Here is a 21,321-nt window from a genome sequence, read left to right as displayed (position 1 = left end):
TGCCGGTTTGAAGGGAATTTTTCTTGTTTATGTTTCCATTGCTCACTCATGCTAGAAAAATCTTGGGTCTCTTAAGTACGCTCTCGACGTGCTCTTTTTGTATAGTGTCCTGAGATAACTTTTGTTATTCTATTGCGCTAACTAAATAAGTAACTACATTAATTACCAAAGCTTTGCCGTGCCCCTCAGTGCTTCCAGTTGATGTCTGCATGAGACACTAAGTTTCTATAATGTGGACAATGAGTTAAAATGAATAAAACACAGTGTGGACAGAGCCGACTTTGGCATCTTCATTTGTTCAAGTTTTCAGACTTCACAGCATTAATGTGAACAGTTGAACTTTGCTCTCTGTTGTCTCTGTTCCAGTGTTTGCCCTCAATCCTCCGCTGGCCATGTGTTACCTAATGTACACCTCCACCAATATGTGTGTGTGTGTGTGTGTGTGTGTGTGTGTGTGTGAGTGAGTGAGTGTGCGTGTGTGACCGGACAGATGGCCATGCCAGTTACTGTGTCACTGTTGGGGTGTGGAGCAGCCAGACCAGCTGGTACCCGCCCCCCTGCTCCTCCGTCCGTCCCATCCTCCTCTTCTCCTCCTCTAAACTCTCTACTCCTCCTCCTCCTCACTTCTTTTTGTCCTTTTCCTCATCACTCCTCCTTCTTCCAGCTCCATGGAAACATCAGGGGGTCCTCGCTTGATTAGGCAGGATTAATGACAGACTGTGTGTGTGTGTGTGTGTGTGTGCGTGCGTGTGTGTGTGTGTCTCCCAGGAGAAATTGTGTCAGATTGAACATTCTATCTAATGTTAACTTCTCCGTGGCTGCCACTTTCTGCCATTCTCATGGTAATATTTGGGGGCTCCACCCATCACAGATGTGTGTCTGTGTGTGTTACTGTAAGACATCCTGATTGTGTTAAGCCGATTTCCCGACAAACTTGTTATTTGAGCATCAAAAGGCATAAAAGGGAAACACTAGAATCTGAAAAGTAAGGTGCTTTCAGACTGGGAGCGGTTACAACCTGCAACATTATGCATAATTTGAGACTTTTTTTTTCTTCCATTTTGGGACCTGCAGACAACCTCAAATTGTATCAGACTGCAAATCACAGACTACTGCCACCCATCCCACATTACTGAAATGAGAGCAAAAGAGAGCAGATTAAACCCAGAAATTGTTAGCAATATGTCCAATATAGTCAGGAAGATGGTTTTTCTTCACTGATCTGCTTGTTCTCTTCTAATAAATAGATTAATGAGTCACATAACTCAGGCAGTGTTTAAATCAGCTCCTGTTTCATTTCCTTGTCTCTCTTTCTCTTGTGTCTGATCGCCATGATTACGTGGCAGGATGCAGCAGCAGGTTTTAACATTTCAACCAAGAACAGTGAACTCAAATTTGCCTGAAATAAATTGTGCTGAAGGTTGACAGTAAGGAGTGGCGGCTCACACAAAATACAACACTTTCCATCAGCTTTGTTTCTATACAAAGATGGCCAACATAGGCTGGTGCTGATGCATATTCAGAAAACTTTGTTGTTGCAATTGATAAGAAATCTGCACAATATTTAAAACAAATGCTTTGAGATTGGATGTTACTTTCTAAAGACGCCTCGTTGAAGGTGATGTTTATTTCTATCTGCACATTTTAGAGTACTTCTTTGGTTTCCTTTTGGAGTCAAAGAAGTAGATTTTCCTCAAAGAGTTCAGATGTCAGTTATCCAACAGTTTACAGGCAGACAAAGAGCAGCAGTAGACACACACACAATAACTTTTACACCTGCAACACTCTGCAGACTTTGAATCAGTCAGGGTCTCAAACAGCTTATGTCTGTGTCATTGTGTAACCAAGTTTGTTACGTCTGCACATTTAAATGCTCATGTGTGGCAATATGACTTTGCATTTAAATGTCTTTGTGCTCTGTACACACGTGTGTGTTCCTATTGTGTCTGCGCCGTGTGTGTGTGTGTGCCAAAAAGGAGCTAATACAGTCCCCGCTCTCAGCCAGGATTAGAAGCTTCCAGCAGGTTTCTGGAGGGTTTTATGTCTAAAACCCCAACTAGAGGGAATCCACAACAGCCAATTACACTGTCTCTAGGGCGAAAGTGTGTGTGTGTGTGTGTGTGTGTGTGTGTGTGTGTGTGTGTGTAGTTCAACAGAAAGGTAGTGCAGACACACACACACATACAGACACATACAGAGAGAGTGTATGTTAAAGTGGAGCTGGCATCTGGTGCCACTCAATTAGTCGTGACCAGTCTGCCAATAGCCAGAATCCATTTAACTGCCAACACAGGGGCATGAGTAAGCATTCAAACGCACGCACGCACGCACGCACGCACGCACGCACGCACACACACAACCTTTTGGACTAAATACTGAACCTTCCCTGCATTCTCAACAAAATAACTTATATCACGTGTTCCTGTGGCCATGTTAAAAAAAAAAAAGATTTCATTTGGGTCATAACATTTTATATTAAAACGTTGACACCATAAGCTACACTTTGATCTTTTATTTTTGCCCAAGTCAACAGAAAAGCAGGAGCGCCTCGTAAATGCTGAAGGAGGCAAATATATGAACTTCAAACTGACTCATTTACAGCATTTTGACTCCTAAGTGTTTATATCGGAATTTTATTTCCTTGTATGTATGGAAAGAGATGTGAAATGGGGTGTAAACTAATACAATGTCAATGCATGCTAAATTAGATGCAAACTCCCGACTGCTTTAGATGCATAAACATTTTTGGGAGGAAAAACTAAGTTTAAACATTTCAGTTCCCCACTTCATTGGAAAGAGAGAAACATTCATGCTAATAGAAACATTTATATTAGCTCTGATACCAAACAAGTTCACACCTCACATTTTTACTATGGCAGCCTGGTCAGTGGCTCCTTGTTCAGAATATAACATCTAGGTATAACTCAAGCGGCAACCTCTGTTTTTAAGCTAATGCAGAGGTACCAAATACTGTTGTTCCTCTAGTGTCCTATAGGCTGGCCTCAAAACCAAGGAATCTCCATTAGGTCACAGATTAAAATGCACATTTCTATATTTGTAATAATTGACAAATGGTGGTTTTGTATATATGTAAATATTGGTTTTGATTACATATAGGCTGAGTTATGCATAAGTAGGTATGAAAAGGGGCGTGGCTGAGTTGATTGACAGGTGTCACGTTGTCTGTTTGCCAGGAGGCTTAAGCCCCGCCTCAACTCCACCTCCTAACCAGTGACTATATTGATCACAAGTTAGGTTAAGATGGCATTTCCAATATTGCCACCACCACCAATGGGCTTCAAAAGTCTGCTTCACAAACCAGTTAGTGACATCACCGAGACCTCGTCCATGTTTATATACAGTCTATACTATATACCACAGACACCTGCTGTGTTGCTTCAAGCCTCCATTACTCCACAAAGGAGTAATTATATTCAGACTCATCCACTGCCTGAAACCAAAGCACCTTTTGTGCTCTCCATGCAACATCAGCAGACTTCTACAGCAGTTCAAGGTAACAGGTCAGAGGTCACCAGAAAAGGTACTATGACTGTACTTAGATGGTTACGTTTGATACACCTGGCAACTGATCGAGCGTCGAAGTTTGACGACTTGTGAGGTTCCTGTGGTTTACACTCAGAGGTAGCTTTATGATGCATTTTGCTGAGCTAAGCATAAAGTCTGTAAACACGAGATAATTAATAACCAATTTTGACAAAGAAATATTTCTGACGGGATTCTCTTAAACTTTCAATAATTCACTTTCTGTATCAGTATGTAACTTTTCATAGAAGAATAAAGCAAGTGTTACTTATCACATTACAAATGCACAATGTTAACCATTAATTGTGCCTGAATATTGACATAAATGTGCTTCACTTTTTGACCTGACACCCGTTCTGTTGTTCTGTGTGACTCACATATTTTTGGAGTTCGACTTGTTGACAAAGACGGGTTAAACACTCGCCCTTGAAAGCCGAAAGGCATCAACGTACTTAAAATGTAAACAGACTGATTGTTTGTCATTGTTTTTAGATACAGTCGGTGCCTGTGTGTGTGTGTGGTGTGTGTGGTGTGTGTGTGTTTGTGTTTACCTGTCGCAGTGGTTGCACTTGAATGGCTTCGCTCCGGTGTGTTTGCGGTAGTGTCGTGTCAACTCGTCACTGCGGGCAAAACGCCATTCACAGCCCTCCCATGAGCACTTATAGGGCTTCTCACCTGCCAGAGAGAGAGAGAGAGAGAGAGAGAGAGAGAGAGAGAGAGAGAGAGAGAGAGAGGGAAACAGGAGGAGGTGTCACATTTTATTATAATTTCTACATCTAATTTCACACATTTAAACTACAGCTGCTCGCTAATGTACAGGTTACCACCCCTGGCTTTCTCTAAACCCAAGCACACCAACACACACACACACACACACACACATGGTCACACACACACATATAGCCCAGGGGCCCAGGCACGCAGACCAGTTTTAACACAACAGCCATTTCAATGAGCCAATACACTCAATTAGCTGTAAATGAAGTCTTTCAGCACTGCGGCGTGTTAATTCATAATCCCAAATTCACCCTGAAATGAATCTCGTTTTGTTCCCTCTATCACCAACCCACACACACACACACAAGCACGGACACACACACACACATGCACACACACGCGCACACACCCTGAGGTGGTGGGATCTGAAATGTAAATGAAGTTTCATCCCCCACTTCACCAGATGGGAGAAGAGATGCTCTATTGTTCTCAGCCTGTAGTTATCTCTCCATGATAGAAAGCCTTCCAGCTGTGTGTGTGTGTGTATGTGTGTGTATTTTGTCTTGGGGTGTGTATGTGTGTGTGTGTGTGTGTGTGTGTGTGTGTGTGTGTGTGTGTGGGTAGTGTGTTGGAGCAGACTGTCTTCAAATGAGATTTGATGATGTCTGAAGCTACATCCACACTGATATGTTTTTCTTTTAACCGTAGAACTTATCCTACCTTTACAGAAAGCATGTTTCTGATACCCTAAAACAAAGGCCTCATTCTTCATTTCTTTCTTTATTTCCTTAGCTGTTTTCACACATGTACTCCTGAAAATAAAAAATAAAAAAATCAAGACAACCTGCCCTGAAATCTTCCTGAGTTGCTTATTAACACAGGTCGTTCACAGTGTTAGGTTTCCAGGTCGGACTGGAGTGGAACCGTGCGACGCAAAGAAGACGCTTGGAAAAGATGACAAACACAACAACAGAGTCCAGCACTATGATGACAGTTTTTGTCTTCATTTCAATACTACTTTTAACTTCACAGACATACTGGTGAGCAGAGAAGATACTGAAGTAGCTTTTTTAGTTTGCATACTGGTCCGTTATATATCATCACCTGCTCGCTCTCTGTGAATTGTCCTGAACATTTCTTTCTTTATTCTCACATCGACAACCCCAACTTCATGTGGAAGTTTTACTTAAGTGGCTTGAACAAAAAAGTAGGGCTAAAGTTGGGAGAAAAATTTGCACATTTGACTTCACACATGGAGCTCTTTTTTTGTTGCTAATAATTTCTGGAGTTTTGTTCATGTGTGAAAACACTACTTGTGTTTCTGTCCTTTAAACCTGCGATGCAATCAGAAGATACAAGGAAGAGATACAGAACAGAGGATCCAGGCAACAGGCATTTAACCCAAATTTGTTTTAAAGCACCTCTATATTTTACGATCTCTTTAAAAACCGCAGTATCATCAAAATGTAAAGTTTTGTATGAACTTACAGCACATCATGAATTCATTATGTAACCTCTAGTATACCCCAAGGGACAAAAAGACATCTACAACGGATACAACTGTGCATCCATGCTCGCTGCTCCTCTGGGGGAGAAACCTCTCACCTTGTCCTCTTTACTCAAGACACATGTACACAGGACATCCTTCAAGATGGCACACTGAGATTGATTTGTAGGTCACAGGCAGGAAGCCAGAGAGAGAAGACAGTGAGTATGGCTTTGAAAAACTTCATAATCAGCTTTATTTAGAAAACTACTGGGTTTGCAATGTCTACAGGTAGACTGGGAGATCAATTTGGCTTCTTAAAGAAGTAATAATGGTAACGAAGGGATTAAGCTTTGAATGGTGATCAATAGATAATCAAAACATACGACCCCCAGTCCCCCAAACCCCTACCCCAAAAGAAGGGATACAAATGACACTGCAGCTGTTTTCACACATGCACTCCTGAGAGTTTTTTTTTATAAAATTTCAGCACAACCAGAAACTGACATTTTCCAGAGTTGTTGTTCACACACGTCCCTCATGGTGTGTAGTTTCCTGGACGGGAGCAAAGCGGTTGCAGACGTAATGTTTACAAGATATCCCGCATGGCGAGCACACAGAGATAAACGCCATAATGACAGTTCTTGCCTTCATATCAATGCTAAGTGTTACTGAAAGTATTTAAAGGATCGACAAAAGAGTGGAAAGTAAAGAGTATGAAGCTGCTTTATTACTTGCAGTATGGTCATCACTTAATATAAACATCACCTTCCCCCTTCTGCTGCCTTGCTCACACAGACTTTCTCTGAATATTTCTTGGTGCGTTCAAACATTGACTCACCCAACTTAATGCAGATTTAAAAAAGAAAAGAAAAATTTGACGAGGTGACTGGCAGGAAAAATTCCAATGAAGTAAAAAAAACCTTAATGAATAAAAAATGAAACGAAAAACATAAACAAGTTGTTCTTTTCTCTGAATACACATCGATCAAATATCGTCCTCTTGTAGTCATATTAATTCATCATTGGCCTGAGTCTGCTCAAGGCTATTTCAAATGTCATCATGGCACGACACCTTCATTGGATCCTATTATGTTACCCCATCTTTAACACAAAGCACTTATAACCATCTCTGAGTTATTTATCAAACTGAAAGACATTTTTTTTTTTTGCTCATGCACAGCTGCAGTTCTGTGTCTCTGTTCTGGGTTTTTTCTTTTCTCGACAGACTAAACTTCTCATTTTCCACTGAATTCCCTCCCTGCTGCTTCTGCACCGTCTTTTTACAGGAAATCCAATTCCTTTACTATTATGAGCCTGTTTGAGCATAGTTTCTGCGGTTCATTTCATTTTCACTATAACTCACAAAGAGAGAGAGAAAATAAAACTCAGTCCGGGGGGTCCAGTTTGCTGAGTTTAGACACCAAAACAATGTATGGTTAGTTAAAATTTTACTACTACGATTTTTACAGCTGGAACATTACTGTATCCTTTGTTTGACAGTTTAAGGGATTCTTTGTCAAGATTTAGTTGGTCTCCAATACGTATTGATAGTAAATAACGTTAATTAAAGCAATAAATTCCTCTTTGTGTGCTTTATCGACAGAACACTAAGTCCTCCTGCTACAAAGCTTTACCAGCACTGCCTACATGTACCAAGAAGCACTGGTGCAAGCATCAGCAGCCTCTGCCTCCAACTGTTTTGTATTTTATTCGGCTGTTTACTCAGACTCAGAAACACTCTGAAACAACTACAATCGAATCCCCGCAATACAAGAATAATTTTTTTTTTTTTAACTGATTGGGAACGCCATTTCCCTTCGGCTTTCTGTACTGTACAGGTGTTCTGGTGCTTTCACCTACATTTCCACCACTGGGTGTTAAAGACATGGCTGAGTTAAAAATTCACACAAAAGGTAATTTGTTCAAAAATAGTTGCTTAAGGAGCCTGCAGTAGCTACCCAACTTTTCAATCAACAGAATAAATCTGAAAAAAAAAACTGCTCTACAGACCTGACTCTGGTAGATGGAGTTCTACCAGTCCCGTTCTTAACAGTATAGAGTTATTTTGCAGATTTGTGCACATTTTCATTTGACTATAGGTGAGTCTTGATGGTTACTTTGCAGCAAAAGTTGACCCTAGTTTCTGAGGATTCCCGCTGCCTCAATAAAGCAGCCTCGTCTAAGGCTCACTAATTAAGGGGGAGACATTCTCAGAGTCTGCTCAAACATGTACTGTTATTGAAATCAGATTTTCAAACATTTACAGTATTAATCAAGATAAGCACACAAGCCTTTCTGGACTGCACTCACTGTTTATAAAAAGTGATGAACCAAACTGCGACCCCCTAGTGTGTGGGTAGTGTGTGTGAACCAGGGGGTGGTAACTATAATTGGGGTTTTAATGACTCCTAATGGGGAGTAATACAGCAGCTTACAGTCAGTTAGCCAGATGTCCCAGCAGCCCCTGCACTGCCATCACAACACACACCGATCTTCTTAAGGAGACAAACACAAACACACACCAGTCCAAAACTAAATGGAAGGAATTTGATCAAAAGTGTTTTACATTGGGTGGAGAAGTTTCTCGCTGCAGCAGTAAAGGATGTGTTTACAAGAGCTTCAGTTTTCTTGGGATGTTGAATTTGCACATTGAACAAACACAATAGAACCAAAAAAAAAGTCCCTGACTGAGAGGTTCCAGACCTCCGCAGTGCTACCCACATCCTGCTCTTACAGTTTATCTTATAGGCGTGATTCTGCACAAGTTAAACCACCCACTGATTCAGAACTGTTGGCTAAACTAAAAAAGCTATCATCTGCTTTCACCAGAGCCAGGAGGGTTGGGAAAATCTTGGGTTTGATTGAGAGTAACACAAACCCAAAATAGAGGAAATTGAAAAGCAAAATCTGTTGCTGAAATAATTTGTTGTGCAGAAGCATCACAGTTGCAATCATAGTACAATTAAAAACCTTTTATAAAAAAAAAAAAAACATGCAGCCACCTCCAAAAAAAAAGAAAGAGAACCAGAAAACTGAACAAACGGAAGTAAGATTTTCTATGGCTTAAAATGACAAACAGATTACAACCGAATCAAGTTTTAGATGCATATTGTCACTTTAAATTGATCACAGAGTCTTCACATCACACAGACACTAGCCTGTGAAACGAGATGGTGAGATGTGGAAACAGGAGGGGAGGAGGGAGCTGAGGGATGAAGGAGGTGTGTCCAAAGACAGCATTTGTTTTGGTCTGAAAGTCTGCTCTGAAAGTCACAAAGAAAGAAGGCCTTGAGGGTAAGAGTTATGCATACATTTGCCAATTAGGGGCGTTGCTGAGACTGACTGACAGGTGGGCACCATCTACCTGTTTGTCAAAAGGCTAAATAATCGCTTCAGATACAGCACTCTGCCAGGTATTAGACTGGTTCAAAAGTTAGGTTTAGATAGCATTTCCAATATGGTTACCACCATCGTTGTGCTTCATAACGGCACTTCATAAATGAAAGGGTGACGTCACTTAGACTACGTCCATTTGTCATAGTCTACAAACAAAATTATTATAGTGAAAGGCAGTGAATTGAAATGGTTACCCAGAAAAACAGAGGAGGTCCTTTTACTTTCTATACCTCAACAAAGGACACATCCATCTGTCTGCTCGTCCACTGGATCATGTAAAAGACCTCTTGCACCATTTTCATGAAACTCGGCTGAAAGAACATGGACCAAGGAAGAACCCCTTACATATTCATAGGAACCCAATCAACATGGAATATTATTGGCCGAAATCTAGCATGGCTGTCTTTAGAAGTGGATTTGATATCTAAATGTCTTCTTTGAGCAAATAAAGTTTTTACTACACTTGTTTTGATCAAAAATTAAGAATGAAAGAAGCTTCATTATGCAAACCCAAATGTTATACTGCTGCTATATGATCAGAAATATATCCAGACACGTAGTGGTTACACAGATTTGCATATCAGAGAAGATTGGGGTCGGTTACATATTTTCAATCTCTAACCATGTGGGTAAAACAACAGATGCAGCGTCCTATTTATAAATTCTTGTGCCTCCATTATATTTGATGCTGTTTTACGCTGAGTTCCAATACATCATGTCAAATTGCGTTTCAGAACTTCACTAGCTCTAACTCTCTGTCTTGAATCCCCATGACAAAATAACAAAAGCAGGAAAAACTAGCCCTTCTCCCGGATAAATACGTGAGGTGCAGAGAAGGTGATGCAACGGCAGGTAAAAGATGATGTCCTACAGGAACATCCAAGAGTGAACGCTGCCCTCTTCCACTTTACTTCCCCCCACGTCCCGCATCCCCTTTGATCAGAGTCGTCTTTCATCCACAAACACAACGTGACTGCAAGGTGACGCACTTGTTCTCAGACTAAATGAATTCCACATCATGAGCTCGGCTTGGATTTGCATATTCAAATTATTCAGTCAAATCTCTTGCAGTCGTTTGCTGATTTGCACCACAGGGATCTGGCTTTTGTTGCCGTCTCACTATTGTGCGTTTTTTTTTTTTTTTTGGAGGTTGGCCTTCCTCTACTCATCTACTGTTTCAGATTTGTTAATGGACTAAATCAGAGTTCATGCGTCTTCTGTTTCACTGGCGCTTCTTATAAAGTTGTTTCTTCATGAAGGGTTACTCCCATCACTCTTTTATACTGGCTGAATCGTGCTCAAGGGAATTTGCTCAAGGGAAGATTTTAACAAAAATGGTATCTACTATTGTAGAATCTTGAGCAACTATTTGGTGGGATTAAAGAAAACAACAACAATCACTTCAATCACTTCATTTCTCGTCAACAACAACACGCCCCGAGTGGTAGAAATAAAACTCCACCAACTTTAATCATCATCAAACATCAAAGTCTGTGTTCAGGTCTCGGGGAGTAGAACTGCTCATGAGAAGTTTTAGTCCCAACATCAGTGGAAGTTGAAGACTAAAAGTTGAATCTCTCCCTTTAGGCTAACAGCTTGAGGCTACTTTAACCACCACTAAAAAAAAACACCTAAAACTCTTTGAGAGCTGTTGGTGTTTGAGTTGCATTTTGGGTAATGTAGAATCCAAGATTTGAGAGTAGATCAATAAAAGGTGGCTGCTGTGGTTTTACTGCCTTAATATCCATAATCAATTAAAAAAAACTTTCCATCATTAGTCCAACAATATTGGAAGGCACAATGCAAAACTGATGAGATACTCTTTTGGTGAGCGGAAAGTTTTAGGAGCTATAAAAGTATAATGGGTTTTTATAAAGGCCTGTGAGCTTGATTGCCAATTCGGGGCATCAGCTGCAGTTATGAAGGTTTTGTGTCATAATAATAAAGTAATGAAAAGGCCTCGAGGTTTGGGTGATGACCAAAAAAGAAAGAGAAGATGGATAAAAATGATATTGGTTGTTTCTAAGACAATAGTCAGCATGTTTTGTTCAGGGAGATTTGTTTTGCATTGAGGAGAACCATAGAGGTAGTTCAGACTCTATATTACACAAATAATCCTGTTTTTAAGTCTGTGTTAGAAAACCTGCAATCATGTCTGAAGTGATTATGTTTGGTCCATCGATATTTAAGTTAGAGCCAAGACATGTACAGAAGGGAGCTGGCTGATTAAACTGTGGAAGCGACTACCACAGCATTAAAACTTACTGGTAAAATGTCAAAGAACCCCAAATTGTCCTTACATTTTCAGGGTGTGCAGCACAAAGGGAACAGCCCCCCACCCCTCCAACTAATAGTCAGTGCTATTAGTAAAATGTCTGTGTAAAGTCAGGGTGACCTATGTGTGAACACAGCATGGTTTAAGTCAGGAAAATTCATTGTGGGCCAGCGGGAAGGGTGATGACGTTCATATGACGCGACCAGTGAGTGACTGGTGTGATTGTCGTGGAGGTAATGAAGCGGCTTCATACGCTTTTCAGCTCGCCAGCATGTTCTTCTTCACTCTTTGGTTGATACTGGATACAGCCAATAAGACGAAGCATCGCTATGAAGGCCCTAACTGTCATTATAGCGTCGCTCTCCATCTTGGATATCTCTTAAACATTACATCCTCAGCATCTTTTTTTCCGACATTTGTCAAAAACAAATTTAGAAAATTTCACACACATGAATAAAAAGTTACAAATGTGAACTGTACTTTCTAGGTAAAGAATATTCTGCAACATATTCAGAGGGCTTGATTCTTCAACAAATTCTGTCTAGTTCTGTAAAAAAGAAAAAAATCCTCCGTGTTGAATCTTCAGCAGTGATGTCTGGAAGTGTAAATCCTCCTCCTCACTCTTCAGAGTCTGCCTCGCTCAGGAGTGAATACAGGACCAATATTTTCTACATACAATAGCAAACCACTTGGCAGCTTATCCTGTTGGAGAAATGCTACACTCAACCTGCATGTTCCTGTCCTTGTGTGTGTGTGTGTGTGTGTGTGTGTGTGTGTGTGTGTGTGTGTGTGTGTGTGTGTGTGTCTGTGTAAGTTTGTGTGATATGGGGTATGAGAGGGGGCCGCAGGTGCCAGACAGGCGGCCGTTTCACACCCGTCTTCTGTAATTGGCCAGAGCACCCTCTCTTTCTTCAATAGGACCCCCCTCAAACACACACACACACACACACACATATAGATGCTATAACACACACTCACACACACTGTCGGAGGAATGAAGCAAGGCCAGCTCAGGCCTGACGCCACAGCAACCATGACGCCAGCCAATTATAGCACAGCAAGGCAAGGATGCGTGATAAAGTCACCTAGCAACTGAGAGGAGAGAGAGAGAGGGAGAGAGAGAGAGAGAGAGAGGGGGTGGGAGAGAAGGAGAGAGAGAGAGAGAGAGAGAGAGAGAGAGAGAGAGAGAGAGAGAGGGTGAGAGATTAACAGGCATGGACAATCAAGCAGCCACCAACCAATTATGGAAGAGTGTGATGCAGTTGCTTGGCAACCCAAACTGAATGAGCAAGAAGAGAGATAGAATGAGAGAGGGCTGGTTGGAGGTTGGATATTGGTGTATAGAGGAGAATGGAGTATAGAGTATGTGTGTGGAGGTCTGGGGTTACAGCAGGGGGTTTCCTAAATCCACATGAAGTTATGGTGGTACCTGCTGAGGGTTGGAGCGAAGGTTGAAGTCTCTAAGAAGTCAAACTGAAGTTGGAGTATCCATGCCAGAGGTTTTTTTTTTTTTTACATGTTTTAAACCCTATGAACTGAACTTCACATAATTATATCCATTGTATTATATCCATAAAATCACAGATAGATATTTTGCACATTATATTGTATGATTTCCAAAATCATTAGAATATCCTTGAAATGTGCTTCAGTCACATTGACATTCATGGTGGACATGAAAGTAATATTTTCCAAGTTATCATTTGGAGGTTTCCTCATGCATATGATTTAATGGATTATTCTCCACTAGGATGGTAGGAGGGAGAATGCATGGCTATTACATTCATTTAATATTATATTATTGTTGATACAAATAAAGGAACTGTACACAGATGCATTAATGCACCACAAACTGTTAATGCTGTGCAAACTCGATTGGACCATGGGACACATTTTGGGTCCTAAGCCAAGACTTTGGAGAGAGCTTCTGCCAAACCCACCATTATTAATGAATTATAAAACTAATACGATTAAGCAATGTTTTTTTTAACAATACAGAGATAAATGGAAAAGGAGTAAAAAATAGTCAGAGAAATAAAAGCTAAGGATCTAGCGGCTCTTCATAGAAGGATAAAATGAAAAGGATAACTGTATACATCAGTCATGACTTTCAAAAGGTAAGAAAATCGGTTTTCAAACCTTAAATGTCAGAGGGAGCATTTAAATGTCAAACACTGAACTGTCAGACATTTCAAATGCTGCTTGAACATGTTGACAGACTGATGGCCTTAAGAAATGTCTCACCCGCAAAAACCTGAAATCAGAGGAAGGTTTCCATTCTGATATTTGGCCAACTCAGGGGTTTTTGCGAAGGTTATTCCAATGGAAATCAAACATTTGGTCTTCAACCTATTGAGGAAAATAATATGTCTCAGTATTTGGTGTAGATTGGTATAAATTTGATCTGCTTGTATTTCTTCATTTAAGGGGTTCTTTTTTGGTAATGTAGCCGCTTTGACAGATTTACCTTCTCAAGGAGAATATGTGGGATTGTACTGAGCCACTTTCATACCACAACACGTCTACAAATGTAAATCTGGACGTTAACCATGTAGACTAGATGAATAGTGAAGCTGTCAAAGAGAGTTAAACTAGTCATTTTCCCCTTCTCCAGTCTTTCATTTTGGCTTAATTTGTCAGTTTTATTTCTATGGTAAAGGCATATAGTCATCTGACAGCACTGGGTGTACTTTCCAGAATGTGTGTTCATGTTTGCTGCAGTGTGTTCATTAGTTATGTTTTGCAGTTGTAGGAAAAGACGCCCACACTCTGAGTAAATGCTCCCCTCAAAAATTTCATTAAGTACAGCTAGGACATTTGAAAGACACTCTTAAACTCCTTCCAAAACTGCTCGTCTATTCTGCTATCTCGGATGCCAAGTGTGTTGTTAAGTGAATTGTTTTTGGACTGCTGCTTCAATAACAAGGATGATACAATTATAAGCCATCTACTGTTTTTCCGAGATCCAACCAGATCCAAGAGAGGGACAACGAGTACACGAGAAAACCCTGGCTCTGACTCAGAACATCTCTTACAGGATACTTTAAAGATTTACTGAATTAATTTGTGCATTTAATAATGGAGCACCTCATCCCTAATTGAGAATTCTCATATAGTATCAGGATATAAACCTGAATTCACATTATGGCTGCAGCTCAGGGAAGTAGCATTGGATCCAAACAGAGGAATATTATTACCAACATTATGTGGAATTGCAGCACATGCACTGTATCCTCCTGACAGACCTCACCGTAATGATGTTTCTAATGGCCTCTGGTGTGCTCTCTGTGACAGTAAGTGCATTGATGTTGTGCAGGCTTTCTGCAGTTGCTCCTCCCCGCAGTCTCTGCTACGCTAATCCCTCCCTACATGTATGTTCAATGATTTATGGTCATAATAACCCAAAAAGAGGATTAAGCTAATTAAACCACAGTGCTGCGCTTGTAGTGAACACATCGGGAGGGAATACGCCGCCCCCACATCTATATCACACACATTCACATACACACACACACACACACACACACACACACACACACACACACACAGTAAAGAGGCTGCATCGCTTCAGGGTGTCTTTCTTTTCTCAGTGAATGATCCAGCCTCTGAAAGCTCATCGTTGGTTGGCATGACTCGACTGTAGAATCACAAGAAGATAAAAGATACTGCAGCTAGCGGCCAGGCTAACAGAAAGCTAGCTGCAACTATAATAAAGCTGCAGCCCTAGGTCCCCCGAGGCTACGCTAGGTGCTGCCCTGGGATGTAATGCTGTACTTAAAGGCGCCATGGTATGGTCCCTGGGATCATATAAGCCTGTAACACGCCGGATTAATGATGCCAAGGTTGCCAGTATTAACACAGTAGAAGGTCTGCAGGCTCTATAGTGTAATCCAAGTGAACGTCAAGGAAACTGCTAACGCTAGATGATGACAACTGGAGGCCATGAACCACTACAGATCCTGTAAATGACGCTGTGGCTGAAGCTAGAGTTGAATAATGCTAGCTTCAGGTAGTACAACTCTGCATGGGCCTCATGCTGTAGATTAGCGATGGATTCAGCCTCAGTTATTATCGGACACCACAATCTGTGTGTACAGTCTGTGTGTTCTGTCATTTTTAAAAGGCGACAACCGTAGACCAAAACAACCTCCAGTGTGAATGATTGCTAAATATATTTTCAGACAAAAAGTTTTTTTTAGCTCCTCTGAGTTTATTTTGTGATTTTACTTCGCTGTGAATGCAGTCTTTGGTTTCACAATGAAGGAACAAGATCACAGAATCCCAGACTAAAGTGTGTATTTTCTCATAAAGCAAGAGTGTTGTCAAGTTGTTCTTGGTCTTAAGCTGGTCCTTTGTTTTTTATGTTTTAGATGTATGTTAAACAGTGGTTTATTCCAAGATTTACGGCAACAAAAAAAAAAAAATTCTTGGTTATATTTCCTTTCCCCTATGTGTTAAAAGCAATAAATCGTAAGCTATTGCCTTTTTAATTGAAGCCAATCATCACTTCATCATAATCTGCATCAGTCAAATCAATTTTCACTTGTGTGTCTTCTTCATCAACCTCCGTCTCCACACTGTGACACTTTGGAAAGCTCACAGCAAATAGCCCCTGGACACATTAGCCTGGTGTGTGTTCTGTCTGAGGGTCAGTAAGAGGGCAGCTGTAGTTAGCAGGCAAAGCTGCGTGTCAGAGACGGTTGGACACGGCTGACTTCGCAATGTCATTTACTACCACTCTATCAATCATCAGGCAATTACTGAGGCAAGGTTTTTTGGCACTGAGCTGGAATCAAGGCTCACGAGGAAATTAATAAAAGCTGGAGGATCAACGGAGAGCAGGAGAGGGAGGGGAAAGGTCCTAATGTCAACTGAATCTTAAATGTAAGGTATATTTTTATGTACATGCTGGGTTTTGTGCTTAGATTTTCTTAAAGTTCAAGGTTTAAGAACAAAACTGAAATGAATACATTTTGTAAAAACAGGGATGACATTGACATATTCTTAATTAGTTGGCTCAGAACCCAATCACATAGGCCTTCAAATAGATCAGCTGTAATTTAATTGTGTTAACAATTGTGTTTTTTTTTTCCACCTAATTCTTGTGGACAGAAAGCTACAGGACAAGCTGTATAAACTTGAACAAGGTCCTAATTTTAAATCTTTGATGCCAGATCTCACAGACATCTTCAGACAATTGGTATCTTCCCCGTTGATGCTCTGCCAGGCCTGCATTGCAGCCAGCCTTGCTTTAATTCCAAGGCTGCTCATTTGCGGCAGTCTGGTCTTTGGCAACAAGACACAATCAGTTGGATTGAGGTTACGTGACTCAACTAGACAACCAAGATTGGTACAATATTTGGTCATTAAAGTGCTTGGTTGCCATGTCTGTATTTTCTTCGGCTGCTGGGAAAACTATGGCTATTTCAGAAATGTTGGCTTGTCATGTTTTACTAATGATTGTTACACAAATAGCTACATTAAAAAGTGTTTTTAATGCTTAAATTGTTGATGTTATCCCAAAATTTGGGTTTGACTCAGGGAGTGCCATAACAATTTATTTGTATTGATCTGTATGACAATCAAGCTTTGTGATTTGTAATCCGTGATTGTAGTGCGAGCAACCGTCATCATATAATGAATGTCTTACCTGTGTGAGTCCTCTGATGTGCCTTCAGATGAGAGCTCTTGGTGTAAACCTTCCTGCAGCCGTTGAACTGACACCGGTGGACTCTCTTTTTGTTCTCTGGTACGTCTCCTCCCAGGCTTCCTCCTCCACCATGCTCGCCGTCACTGAGGGCTCCTCCTCGGCTTGGCGGCGACGGTAATGCCCGCGCTGCCACCAGTTTAGCCGCTCCTAATCCAACCTTCTTTGCCACAAGTTTGAGTGTTAGAGTACCGTCTGCCGTTGCAGTCAGTGTTTGTGTTGGCTTAATGAGGTGGCGGCCGAGCTCTGGTGACGACGGCGGCGTTAGGGATGTAACTGCTGCACTAAGCTGTGCAGCGCTAACTCCTGCGAGGACATGGTCTTTTGTTGTTACGGTTTCAGTCCCTGCTTCTGACTGGGTCTTGCTAAGGTTGGGCACATGGAGGATTTTGGCCTGAACCTTGGGAAGAGTCACCAGTAGAGGAGGCGGGCTGGGTTGGTCAGGGAGGCTGGGGAGGAGGGGGTCCATCAGGTCCTCGTCACTGTCACCACCCTGCATGAAAGCCGGCGTTAAGAGACAGTCCAGCTCCTCGTCAAAGAGTTCGGAGAGTCGCTTGGGCTCCGTTTGTAGATACCGCTCCAACTCTAGGCACGTCTGCAAGAAACAGAAACAAATGGAAGCAAGAGTCAGACATGAATACACTTTGCATTGATTCTACAATGTTTCTTAAGACTCCAGTGACATTATCTACACAGAAAGACGTTTTGTCACCATAAGGTTTAAATGGCTCAATCAAAGAATTCAACACAATTCTCATTTTCTGTACAGATTTGTTTAAGTGAAGCACATAATCCCATTTATCACAAACAAGTGTTTGATGGAAGTTATAGCGTCTTTGTAACCAGCCAGTTTTGTTGTTATCCCACTGTTACCACATCGCTAATACCATTTACAACTGAACCTCCAGAACGGGTTACTTCTCTGATAACAGCTTCAATTACTTTACTTTACTTTTTGGTATTATAGACTTTTCTGTCATCTTTTGATCATGTTTTCAATATTTCTATGAGACTAGCAAACTGTAATAATTCTGTGCAGATACTTCGAAAGCTCCCTCCTAGTGGACACTTTAATTCAGTCATTCCCTAAACACGTCTGAATGAATGAAACAGATATCCATCAACTCTTGGACAACAAAGTATCAACTGTGTTTAACTCACAGACTTTACAAAACAAGGAAGTAATTCCAGTGGTGTCACCCATTGGTTTCCTTAAGAGGAATAATGAAGCCCATCAGTGGCTGTCGCCATATTTGTAGGGAACGCTGTCTCAACCTAACTTTCAATCAATCAGGAAATAGGCAAAGAGGCGGGCCTTATACCTCCTGTCAAAGAGCTACAATGTGCCCACATGGAAGTCAACTCAGCCATACCCAAAGTTATGCAATGTGGGCTGTAAGAAATAAAATAAGATACCTTTCTTTTTAAATCATCCCCGGTAGAGTGTGTACCAATAAACAAATAATGCAACAGACCCTGCATCTTCTCTGTTTATCACTACTTTCAAGCAGTCCTCTTTCATTTCTTTGTTGGTGCACTTCTATGTATCTTTGCCAGCAGCAGCTGTTACTTGTGGATTGAAGCGACATAAAACAGAATGGGCAACTACTCAAAAAGCTCCTTAGCTGTCCACATACAGGTAAAAACGCAACAGGGAATCTTTATGGAGAGAGAAAGATCATGGCTATGGTTAAAAGAAACCAATTTGTAGGAATTGGGACAAGAAAACTAATCCCCAAAATCAAAGTTGAACAGCTTGTAAGCACAGTTATCCACCATTTCTTCAAGGGGAAAAGGTTGATTGCCGATGGAGAAAACAAAATTGTGCAACTGTCAGTTCAACAAAAGAAAGTCAAGCGTCTTGCAGCTCCTTTGTTGTTGGGATATTCAGTGTTTCCCCCTGAACTCTCCACTTTTACATACTCTGTGTACCTGTGTATTTAAGTCCAGATACCCACTGCAGGCTTTATGTATTTCTCTGCAGCTGTTGACCATGTCACCTGGCACACGGCAGTCCTGCGAGAAGAAGGATTTAGTCTGTGATTGATTGCTGCTGCCTGGGCCAGCTCTCTAGAGCCCTGAACTGTGGAAGCCTTGCCTGTTTCCCTCTGCTCACCCAAATCAACCAGCCATGGAAGTTATATCGCACGATAGAGGAAGGAAGGAGTGCAAGATGATGGAGGGAAAGTCAAAGTAAGAAAAAAAAGGTGAAGGAAAGGAGATTAGGAGAGAGAAATAGAGGAGAAAAACTGGTATTTCTGTAATTGTTTATTCAACCTTCATGCAGAGATTACTTAGACATCTGTGCTTTCAGGAACATAGCAGAGCCACTTTTGCAGCAGAGCACAACCACAGTTGTTGGTCTGCTCGACTCTGTTGGTCAAGGGTTGGTCACATTACCTCAAGGGAATTATCCAGAATCCTTTAGGTCAATAACCTACTTCTCTTTCCTAAAAGGCTATACCTCACTTTACTCACTTTCATGTTTCTTGTGATGCCTGAATCCTCTCGCTTGAACTACAAACTGCACTTCTGAGGTCGACATGGCATCGTTTATTCGATCTGGCTCCTGCTTTGATGTCAAACACCTGCAACACTTGTTTCATTGAATTTCTGTTCCTTATCCAACAGGGAAAACAAGACAAAAGTAGCTGTTGTTGCTTTGAAGAGTTACAGATTCAAAAAGTAGTCCTTCAAACCTATACTGGTCCGTAGTGATATTGTTTCTGTGATGTTTGCTTTTTTGTATTTGGCGAGGGGGAAGGACCGCAGCTTCATAACTGTGCACTCAGCACTTTCTTTGCAGGCTACCTGGCTCCTGCACTGTCCTGCAGCACAGAGCCTGTACTGTATCTACTCAGAAAATGAATTTCCTATGTTTGGCCAAAGGCCTCTGGCAGCTGAAGGTTCTCATCCTGATCCCCTGGCTCTTTCCACCTCTGCCATCGGAGCAAATGACAGCCACTATAGAATTTTTTTTTTCTCAGCTGCAGCTGGTTGACTTGGTCCATTCAGACGGGCCAGCGCCAGCTTTGCTCTGCTCGGCCTCAGTGACGAGACAGACAAACCAACACATTTAGTCTGAACATCTGTTGAGTGATGATAAGCTGAACTCCCCCCCCCCCCCCCCCTCTCTTCTTCTCTCCCTTTCTTCTTCTGTTTAAAATAATATATTTTTTTCCTAAGGATGCTCATTTGCATATGAACATAAATCAAAGTTATTTCTTCGGGGGGTTACACTGCTTCATAAAGAAACTTGAAAAGGAGACTCGTGTACGCACAAAAGCAGTGTTGTCGACAAGTTGCAGTGTCTCTCTCACAGCTGATATGAGTGCTGTGAGGACAACCTTCCTGTTAGCCTTAAGTCCACATTGTTGCTGTGATTTGTTAGTATTGGTATTCCTTTCAATAGTTGCAGCAGTATCAAGTTAAGCATTGCCAAGGAGACTATGAAGTTAAATTAGACAAGGCTTATGCATCAAGAAACTAATACTGGAAATTTTGAAATATAAATCCAATATTTGAAATGGATGTTTAAAAGTTAGAGGCTTTATATCGATCATGATTTAAACCAATCAAATTAACTTAAATGATTTAAAATCACCAATGATGATATTTTGAGTTTTTTTGCTAAATCTTTGAATATCGGTTCCTAACATTAGTCTATATGGTTTTTAAGAAAACTTTATATTAGGTTTTGTACTTTTTTAGTGGATGTGGTGATCATTCTTACCGATCATGATAATTATAATGATTTATATGGCATGATTTAATTCAGTTGGCTTTTTTAGGTTAAACTAAGACTTTGAGAAGCATTGACCTGTACATATGTATCCAATTAATCAGACAAATAACGACCCTAAAGTTAATACAAATAAAGCAATTATTTTGATTGACTCACGTAGCACGGAGACTCATACTTGTCCTTTGGTAGATATTTTATGCCAAAACATATCAACTCAATGTCAAAAACCTGAAGAGGGCTGCTTGTGCCACTGTGAAGGAGTTGGCACTCAGCTATTAAAAAATAAAACATTTTAAACTTTTTTTTTTTTTCAGAAGAGGTTTTTGGAGCGTTTGGAACCAACTCGACGTTCACTGGAGCTTTTTTCTTGAAATGTCAAATTTATCCTCCCGTAGAAAACACTTCATGTCAAGGAACCAAAGTTGATGTCTCATGATGACGCTGATCCT

The 21,321-nt window shown here is 41.0% G+C and overlaps 1 protein-coding gene across 1 annotated transcript in view; it reads right to left on the bottom strand.

The window, feature by feature from the left end:
- The window catches only part of klf7b (Kruppel like factor 7b), a 73,105-nt gene that overhangs the window by 10,431 nt on the left and 41,353 nt on the right, over nt 1–21,321 (bottom strand). Inside the window, exons 2-3 of the mRNA XM_061053130.1 lie at nt 17,071–17,722; nt 4,095–4,218 (exon numbers count right to left, since the gene is read on the bottom strand). Of these exons, the coding sequence (XP_060909113.1) occupies nt 4,095–4,218; nt 17,071–17,722 (776 nt within the window). The remainder of the gene's footprint in view (nt 1–4,094; nt 4,219–17,070; nt 17,723–21,321) is intronic.

The sequence above is a fragment of the Labrus mixtus genome, chromosome 13 (genome assembly GCF_963584025.1).
Source record: "Labrus mixtus chromosome 13, fLabMix1.1, whole genome shotgun sequence".
NCBI classification, from domain to species: domain Eukaryota; kingdom Metazoa; phylum Chordata; class Actinopteri; order Labriformes; family Labridae; genus Labrus; species Labrus mixtus.
Note: the sequence above shows the minus strand (reverse complement) of the source record. Positions and strands in the feature narration are given on the sequence as shown.